Here is a 10,711-nt window from a genome sequence, read left to right on the forward strand (position 1 = left end):
CTGGCTGCGAACCTGTGAATTAGTTTGCATACAGATTAGGAATATGAGATATTGTATGCCCCAGGCCATGTTTAAAGTATAGCTGTGTGTTTCTTGGAAAATGTGGCAATATACTCTTTCCACCTCCCTCCTATGAAATAGCTGCTACATTCTGTCTACCTAACATGGCAAGTCATAAGGGAATCTATAGAAATTTGCAGACCTTGAATAATTTCCAGCTCTCTGCAAAACACTGGCCTTGTCACCTAGAACTGAATCACTTTTGTATTCTCTTTAGCAGGTTATATTTGTTGGCATTTATCTTTTTGTTTTTTCATTGTGCGTGTATGATCCGAATGCAATCACAATTTTCATCTCAGTAGCTGACTAATCTGGAAAAATAAAACTATTTCAGTCTGCCAGTTGATGTGCTATGGCATTAAACAAAATTACAATACTTATTTTCAGTGGACAGGCAATAGGCACAAATTCCACTTTCATGCAAGGCTATGTAGCACCCTCTACCTTAGGTAGGTGTTAGAGGTGAGGATTTTGGTGTGGTAGCTGCCAAGCAGGTAAATTTAGGCAGGCCTATGCTTCAGGTTAGGGCAATAAGCATATCACATTCCCATTTGCTACTTTGTCTCCTCCCTTGGTAACTGTGTTTGTGTCATTTCCACTGCACTATTACTACAATACACTGCATGCTGGTTTGCTAGGACTGCCAACAAGTGTACCAACTCTTCCTAAAGGGCCCCAAAGATAGCCAACAGAAGAACAAATTAAATGACTGCCTCTCCTCCCCATTCAACCCCCCCCACACACCCCTTTTTTACTTCTTCTGTTAATACCATTTTCTAGACATGTGCACACTGAAATATTTTGTTTCGGAATTTTGTTTTCTCGTCCGAAAAATACATTTATTTAGTTACTCCCGAAATTAGTTTTTATTTATTTTGTTTTCCGTTAAAAACGGCGATGTGTGTTTTTACAATTATTTACACTTCCTTAGTGAAATGGTAGAGGTACAATGTACCCCATTACCAATTCACATAGGGGGGGCCAGGATCTGGGGGTCCCCTTTGTTAAAGGGGTCTTCCAGATTCTGATAAGCCCCCTGCCCGCAGACCCCCACAACCACCGGGCAAGGGTTGCGGGGATGAGGCCCTTGTCCCCATCAACATGGGGACATCCTCCCCATGTTGAGGGCATGTGGCCTGGTACAGAAAATACCTGAAAATACCTGGACGAAAATGCATTCGGAATGCACATGTGTACCATTTTCCCATGGTTATGCCAGTCAGTCTAGGCCTAGCATAACTGCCATGAATGCACTCTGGCAATGTAGTCACTTTATTTGGTAGCGTAAGATCTATTACTGCTCATATGCAGACCTGCAGACATAGACACAAGATATAATTTTATGTATGTGGTAATATCTCCAAAAAATAAACCAGGATATTGCCAAGAAAGTGATGAATGAAATCAATGTTCCCAAGAATAACTTGATAAATTCAAGTGTGATACCCAGGTGAATAGTAATCCTGCTTACCAGATAGCCTTGACTGTGTTAAACAGTCTCACCTAGCCCAGGGAATGAGGTTTCCCCACAACCTATGAGTCTTCGTAGTGATACTTGCTAATCCAGTGTTGCTCAAATATAAAAGATAAAGACTTCCATAGCGTAATATGTAAAAAAAACTTTGTTTAATAAAGGGTTAAATTGCACTTACAAAGTCATGGATGAATTTCAACGGTATATCACAATGAGAGCTGCGGCGTCTCAGTAATCCTTTCCTCTCGTTCCTGTGTCTTTCGTAGCACCACCTCTCATTCAGTGTAGTGTGATGATGTCATCGGGCCGAGTGTATGACACGGGAGCACGCCCGCAAGATAACCCCCTCAGAGGGGGCTAGCTATTCCGGGGAGGAGCCGCAAGAGCCCCCGAGGGACCCCAGAACAGGAGGATCAGGGACACTCTGTGCAAAACTAACTGCACAGCGGAGGTAAGTATGACATGTTTGTTATTTAAAAAAAAAAAATTAACCTTTACAACCACTTTAACTTCCTGTCCCAGAGACTTAAAAGGAAGTAAAAGAAGATTTTTGAAAATGGAAGATCGCCTCCTTGACAGTTTTAGGGACAGCTGTCTAAACTGGCAGATTTCACCTCCTGTTTCTGAGAAACAATAACTTAGATTTTTCCATCACTTTTTGTACTAGAGACAATGGTCACATTACACATAGAGAATTGAATATCCCCAATAGGGACACAAACATACTGTACAGTTATAAAATCCTGACAGGGGTTTTAACACTTCCCACTCTCCAAAAAATGCTTCAGAAGCTGTTTGTCTTTAAAATCAACATTTGCAATTTACAATGTAGAGGGGGGGGGGCAGTACATATACAATACAGTTCAATACAGAAGGAATAGAAGGATGAAGCTTACAATCTAAAGCAAGGGATATAGATATAGGAAAGGAGTAGGTAAGTGTTAGGATTTATCGCCTGAATCCATAGAAAGTGCTCCCCTGGCATTTGAGAGCATAGAAGACATCCATGATGGCGACAGTCTTCCTCTTGCCATGCTCAGGGTAGGTGAAGGCATTGCGAATTATATTCTCTAAGAAGACTATGATCACTCTGCAGGTATCTTCATAGATGAGTCTGGAGATACACTTGACACCCTTCTGTGGGCCAAACGTCAGATGTTTTTTTTTTGTGATTCCCTGGATGTTTTCCCAGAGCACCTTTCTGTGGTGCTTAGCGCATCCTTTGCCTAGACCCTTCCCTCCTTTACCATGACCAGACATTGCAAATCTTTTCTGCTGCAAAGAAGAAAACTTTTTTTGTTTATTTACCTTTATTTTAATGAAAAAACTTTGATCTCACCTCCTATGCATGTGACTTGCCTAGGCAAATGACATGCGCTGTGCTTCCTGGAATATGCATGTCACATATTCCTGTAGGCTTAGTCTTTCATTCAGAAAAGGATGAGGGGGCATGCCAAGAATAGCATCATCAAGAGGCCTGTTGGCTGAACCCACAAGTGTTGTCAGCCTCCTAATGACGTCACACAAAAACGTGGTGGAGTAGGACCCAAGTGGTGGCAGAAGAAAAGAAGATCTCAGCAGAACAATGCTAAATCTGTTGGTTGAGTGATTATCTGAACAGTGCAGAACACACAACCCAGTAAGCAGAGGTTAAAACAAAATGGAGAGGGGGGGGGGGGTTTGAAGATCCACTTTGAGAACAGCTAGTTAACTGGAGGGTTGGTAAAAACAAAAAGGGGCTTTATATATTTGTTTTAGTTGAATAATGATAATGGGAAACTATGAAAATGATGTCACTACTACTACTTCAGTCATTACTGTCATTAAGTGTGTGCCAACTAAATCTAAATCTAATAAAAATGTATTATTCCTTAAAAATTCTAAAAAGGAACAGAACATACCTGGTGATTGCACCATAGATCATTTGAGCTCCTAACTTTCTATTTTGGGCTGACCACTTTGCCTCTGCTATACTGAAATTTCAAGGAACATTGTCAGCGCAGTTTAAGTTCTCTTCTGCTGGACTACTGGACTCCACCTATGCTGCTTGCTGTCCCTCTCCACATGAATACAAACATGTCTTTCCCAGCAATTCAATGCTGCTGCTGCCTTGACTACCAAGAGCTGTGTGCAGGTAAGGAACTATTGGGAGATGTAGTTCTGAGGGGTGCGCCTACGTCAAAAGAAACTTAGGTAGGTCACCTTGCTGCATCCTCCTCTCTGCAGCTGCCTCAGCAAGATTTTTTACAATTCTGGTAATGATGTCACATAGAAATTTGCTCACTTCAGGAACAAGTAAAAAAATAAAATACTGCTAGGACAGGAAAAGGGAGGGTTTGGGGTACATTGGGGTTATGCCTAGAGATCACCTCTAATGTGTAGTGTAAATAAAAAAATTAAAAAAGGGTCAATTAATAAATTAATTCATATCATCCATCACATGTAGATTTTTTTTCCTGCCTAATGAATGTTTTTTTCACAACAGTAGATATATTTTTTAAAGTAAAAACAATAATAACTTTGTTATTTCAGAACTAGGTTACCCATAAGCTTGTAGAATGCTATGCAACATACCCACATTGGATACTGCTGGCTTAATTTTTCATGTTAGCATGTTTTCCTTTCTTTTTATGTTTGGATGCAGCCTTAATTTTTCTCTGCTTATGAACAACTTGATTCCACATAAACATAGCAGAATTCTGTTGGTTACAAGCAAATTGCAAATTTTCTTAACTTTTTTAGTTTTATTTGTCACTACTACAGGGTGTTGGTTAGAATGGAGTTGAGGTAAGGACATAGTCACAAACACTTCCTTTACTGTTTCCTCAGGCAGGAATGCAATGGAATGAAGCCATACTGTACTGTGTGATATTTAGAAATGCAGCTATTTATAGCAAAGCCATAGTATAATCTTATAAAGAAAAAAGTATTTGCAGTTGTCGTAAACATGAGTTTGAACAGCTGCTTTTATGACCCAAGGCTTCATATACAGTTAAACACAGATATGTATGTGAGTTAGGTACACAAAATTGGGTTTACTACACCTAGTGGATTGCCATAGAAAGTACTATAAAAAGATCTACGTGACCTGATATACTGGGCACTGGAGGCACAGAAGCGGAGAAGGAGGAGGGCTTGTTGCTATCTCAGGGCCAATAGGAACCTTTGCCTACTGCCTCCCTGTCTGTGAGGCTGAGGCAGCTGGGGACTAAGGTGAAATATAAGGAGGAGATTTGGGGTGCTGGTGAGGAAAGATGGCAAGTTTCAAGGGGGATGTTTCACTTCTCCAAAATCCTGAGTGTTGTAAGTCAAAGGGGTGAGTTTATTGTGGACAGTGTTGTCCACAGCAATTTCAATGAATTGGAATCCTCTGCTTCAGGCAATTTGTGGCGGATGTGGTCTTGTATGGTCTGTGAAAAGATGCCCACCCTATTGGATTCCAAGGCAAAGATAAAATGGCTGATCTACTGCTATCATAGCAGAGTGAGCCCAAAATGTAACACAGTGGTGTTTTTTAAGAACTTCTTTGTCCTATTCCTTGAGGTGGCAGGATCTCATCTGATGATAAACATGCACTCAATCTTCTGAATAGGATTCTGGTGATTTGGCACTGTAAAGGTGACACACAATGTTTCTGCAACTCAACTGCAGGTAAACATTTCTAATGTTTTATCCAGGGTAAAGCCTGTGTTGCTCCTCAAAGTCTGTGTCCTACTCAAGTGCTCTAGCAAATATTGTTGTCTTTCACATAACATACTTTAATTCAAATTTCAAGCTAAAACCTGCCTTTTCTCTTCCTCTTATATTGCAGCCCAGGCAAGCCGTCTAGCCACTGTACAACATTTTTGACTAGTGTTTCTCAGATAAAACATTCTATTATCTATTTCAAGATCAAATCTGCCTTGTCTCTGTCTTCTAAAATGCAGACTAACCAAGCTGCATATATATCGTCCAGTCACTGTACAATATTTGTGGCTATTTACTCTCAGGGAATACCTAATTTTTAATTTAAGATAAAATGTGCCTCGCCTCTCACTCTTAAATTGTGGCCTAAACAAGCAGCATATTTACTGTCCAGTCAGTATGCAATATTTGTAGCTATTTTTTACAAACACTGGCCAGTTTGTAAGAAGTTGATGGCTTTAGCTCTACTGGCTATTTTTTAAAGAATGTATACACACGCATATATGTATATAATACATTAAATGCACATATATTGTGGGTAGATTGCTGTTTAAATGAATGGTCCAGTGACAGGGTCTCATTAGAGTTGAGAATACTTGGATAGATTCTTTTTACACCACTCTTTTGTGTCACTTTAAGGCCTCAAGGTGAGAACTAACAGCATTTGGCTCCCATCATTGACAACCAATGTATTAACCAAGTTGTTATGTCCGTTGAATTTATAGCATTGATTATGTGCGTAGTTACTTAATTGTATTTGTATTTGGCTAGAGATGCTTGGACATTGACAGCAGTCCCAATCAACGGATTTTTAAGAGTTAGGGTGTATTCACACCTATGCAAAAAGGAGTGAAATCCCCAGGCCTTCTTTCATTATCTCGGCGCTCAGGAGCTGTCAGGATCTTAATAATGCACCATATAGTATTACCACCATATGTATAAATATATATAGGTATAAAACGACAGGTAATAATAAAAATAGATTGAATTATAGTTATTAAAATTTCAGCAGCCGCTTTAAAAGGTAAACATAAAACAAAAATTAGTAAAACACAAGGTCTGAATGAGTCCCATAATTCACTAAAGCAGCGATAGTAATCACTTCTCTCAGCGTGATCAATCCTTTCTTATCATAGTTCATAAGAGGTGTGGGAAAGAAGCTTGGATATCCAGGTGAAACCACCAAGTGCTTAATGCTGGTCTATGAGGTGTTGATCTCACAGCATCAGGAAATTATGTTGTAACTTAACGGCGCTGTGCGCTCCAGGTGCGTTCCAGACACAGGGAAGTAAGGCTGTGTTTGTCTGCGGTGGACGCGACCAGCATGTCTGTGCAATCTGTGCAATCCCATCTTTGAACGCTATGGACGGCACGTCTATACTATTTACTATTTAAATACCCACTGTAATTTTACTTGTGAAATTAAAGATTTATAAATAAAAGAAGAAAAACGGTAATACACTATTGTGAGCCTTTTTCCCTTTATAAAGCTGGACATTTGAGGAGATTGACAGTGCCAGTTTGGGAGATCGATTGGAGTATCAATACAGGAGGAGATGAAACATATTGCTGTTCAAGGCTTATTACACTCAACCTTCTGGTGAGTATATACCCGAAAGGGTGTGTGACACACGGTGGCTTGTTGTTTGGAGTGAAGAGAAGAGCACCTTATAGACCAGCATTAAGCACTTGGTGGTTTCACCTGGATATCCCAGCTTCTTTCCCACACCTTTTATGAACTATGATAAGAAAGGATTGATCACACTGAGAGAAGTTATTACTAGCGCTGCTTTAGTGAATTATGGGACTCATTCAGACCTTGTGTTTTACTAATTTTTTTTGTATTCACACCTATGCTCATAAAAATGCATGCACAACTTACTAGCATTTTCTATGTATCATAATGATTTTTTCATAAACTGTATACTGTATACATGTTTTTTCTGTGTGTATGTTTGAGAAGGGTTTGTGTACTTTGTGTACAGCCATATACACTGAAATCAGTGGCAGCCAGTGCTCAAATTATTGGGGGGATGCAAACAAACTGAAAAAAAAGCATCAATTGCAGCCACTGTGCCTATCAAATACAGCCACTGTGCCAATCAAACACAGCCACTGTGCCATCAAATGCAGCCACTGTACCCATCAAGCGCAGCCACCGTGCCATCAAACGCAGCCACTGTACCCATAAATTGCCACCACTGTGCCATCAAACGCAGCCACTGTAACCATAAAATGCCACCACTGTGTCATCAAACGGAGCTACTGTACTCATCAATTGCTGCCAGTGTGCCCATCAATTGTTGCCAGTGTGCACATCAATTGCAGCTAGTGTGCCCCACCAATTGTCACTACTGTGCCTCATCAGTTGCCGCTATTGTGCCCCATTAAATGCTGCCAGTGTGCGTCATCCAGGAGTCGGGACTTACCTGTCTTGCAGCGGGTCACGGTGGCGTCCTGCATGTCTACGCTTCTCGATGTCTCTGGTCCTCTCTATCAGGCGTCCAATCACAGCACTTGTTGTTTCAGCCAATCAGGTGACAGGTAACCAGACCCGAGCACCTGATTGGGTGAGAGGCGGGTCAGTGTTAGGAAAGCAATTTATACGCTTTCCTAACACAACACTGCACCCGCTGTTTACCATTTTGGAAGCCTATTAGAGCCTACAGCAATGCATGCATCTATCTATGGTGAGAGAGAGGTGACAAGAGAGAGGGGGTGGTGGATGCACTGCCACTGACTGAAATAAATGTAGAACACATATACTGTTTAGTGCATTTTATATGCACTTCAAATGCTGTTATAGTGGACCTTCCCTACCCCTCCTCCCCCAACGCTACCTTCAAGTAATTAGGCAAATATCAGTACACTTACATATGTAATTGCCCATTTGTTGTCAAAGTTTGTCCCATTTTTAGTGGATATGTTCCCCTTGTGCCCCAGACCTGCACCATTTTTAAAAATAACATTACTGGGGACTGGCTTCATCTTCCTGTTCCACTGGGGTGGCCCACAGACAACATTGCACCAGATCTCCTGAATGCATCCCTTGAAATCTGGCACAGCTTGTGATTCTTCGAAAGCTAGCTGCTGGGTCTGGCGCATAAGCTGTATGAAAGCTGGATTGGCTTGTTATAGGAAAAAAACAAGCTGTGTCAGATCTTGTGCTGCACATGTGCCACATCTAGTTGAGCTTGCTTTTAAAGAATAACAAGTCACTCTGGATCTTATACGTCATTTGTGCAAAATCAGGTAATATTTACCCTAAAGGCACTAGTGACACAGCCTTTATAAAGGCATCTGTGAGGCTGGGACTACATCACCAGTGCCTTTAGAGAAAGGAAGTGGAAACAAAGTTTATGTACTACTGTAAGTACCATAGAAAATATTGAATTTATTAAAGGACTATGAGCTAATTTAATATCAGCATGCAGAGCTGCAAGCTTCAGCGTTTTTAGATGTTGAGGGAGGGCCCACTTTAACTTAATCTATTCATTCATCTTAGGTAGGAGTTTTTTTATATTTCATGTCAAGGAGCAGAATGGCTGGGAATGTCCTGGTTCACCTACTACGGATGTGAATGTAGATTTACAATGTGGATAAAAAATTGCTTTATGCTTTCCAAGATTACTTACTTTCTATTCTGGAGTGATCGATCCCCAGATCCACATTTTTTACAAAGTTCCTCTTAAACAGAAACCAGCACTATCTCAAGGGCATGGCCAAATTATTCAGCAAACCTGCTACTGGACTTATAAATAGAAATCCCTGCGCCTACAGGGTTTGACTCTACTGCCATATCTGTATTTAATGCTTGCTTAAGCAATGGGTAAGGAACAAATTAAATTCTGTAATTACTTTGAAAATGCAATCATGTCATTTCCAGCTAAACATTATCTTCTCTTTGTCCGAATTATAAATATAAATGATTCAATGAACTAATCATATATATAATACTATTATTTCAAAACTGTCATTTGACTGTTTAATCAATGAGTTTTCCTTTGTCTTTTGAGTCATTGTAAGTCTCAAAAAAGCTGCTATGCACTAAAAGCATGATAAAAAAGAGAGTGCCTCTAAGGCCCCGTACAGACGACCGAACATGTCTGCTGAAACTGGTCCGCGGACCAGTTTCAGCATACATGTTCGGTCGTGTGTAGGCCCGAGCAGGCAGGATTCCAGCAAACATTTGCCCGCCGGGCCTTTTCCCAGCGGGCAAATATTTCCGGGCTTGTTTTAAAACAGCCCGCTGGAATCCTGTCCCCTCGGACATGTTCGGTCATCTGTACAGACCTACCGTACATGTCCGAGCGCCCGCCATCCCTCGCATGCGTCGAATGACTTTGACGCATGCGTGGAAGCATTTAACTGGCAGGCCCGCCCACGTCGCCGCGTCATCGTCGCGGCGACGGCGCGGACACGCCCCGCGTATTGTTTACGTGCGGATTTCTGTATGATGGTGAGTACAGCCACCATACAGAAATCCCCGGGCAGACATGTACGGTGAAAACGGTCTGACGGACCGGTTTCATCGTACATGTTTGCTCGTCTGAACCCGGCATAAGTGTAGCAACATTTAGACTTTGAATTTACCAAAGGGTTAAAAACACCTACAAGAGGTAGAAGTATACAAGACTTATCATGTGTATAATGGAGTCCAGCTTGGGGGATATTCCTGGGGGGATCAGATTAGCAGTAGATGTTGTAAATCTAAACTGTCCAGCAGAGGGAACCGCTTGATCGAAAGCAGGGAAAAATAGCTGTGTTGGGTTGTACCAGCATGGGACACTGGACTCGTCAATGACGTCACCGGAAGTGAGCCTGAAACCAGCATGGAACGCACGCGCCAGAAGTGACGTCTATATTGTGGGATGCATTTCAGAGCATTTGATAGACTCCTTCTTCATGCCAATGCAGATGATTCTCTGCTGGAACGCAAATATAGGAAAAATGGGCGTGACAAGGGGCGAGGTAACGGCATCAGTGAAGTGAAAAGGGACATTTAGGCCCCGTACACACGACCGGATCGATCCGCTGGGATTGATCCGCGGATCAGTTCCAGCAGATAGATCCGGTCATGTGTACGGCCTAGCGGACATTTTCAGGCGGATAAAAATCCAGCCGACGGATTTTCAGCGGATAAAAATTTCTTAGCATGCTATCCTGTCCGCCGGACTTATCCGGTCGTCTGTTCAGACTCACCGTATATGTCCGTCCGATCCCATCCCTCGCATGCGTCATAATGATTCGACGCATGCGTGGAAGTATTTACCTTCCAGGGTCGCGCACGTCGCCGCGTCATCCTCGCGGCGACGGCGCGGCCACGTCACCGCGGATGTATTCCGCTGGGATTTTGATCTGATGGTGTGTACAGCCATCAGATCAAAATCCGCCAGAGGATTTATCCGCTGGAAACGGTCCGGCGGACCGTTTCCAGCAGAAATCCTCTCGTGTGTACAAGGCCTTAGAGTTGAAAATATGTTTATTGGTATT

General features: G+C 41.9%; 1 protein-coding gene across 1 annotated transcript; it reads right to left on the bottom strand.

The window, feature by feature from the left end:
* Positions 1 to 2,482: 2,482 nt before the first annotated feature.
* On the bottom strand, positions 2,483 to 2,794 carry LOC120930489 (histone H4-like). The gene has a single exon (XM_040341668.1). It carries the CDS (start codon positions 2,792 to 2,794, stop codon positions 2,483 to 2,485), a length of 312 nt encoding a protein of 103 aa, XP_040197602.1.
* Positions 2,795 to 10,711: the final 7,917 nt, after the last annotated feature.

This window comes from Rana temporaria, chromosome 3, assembly GCF_905171775.1.
Source record: "Rana temporaria chromosome 3, aRanTem1.1, whole genome shotgun sequence".
Classification (NCBI taxonomy): domain Eukaryota; kingdom Metazoa; phylum Chordata; class Amphibia; order Anura; family Ranidae; genus Rana; species Rana temporaria.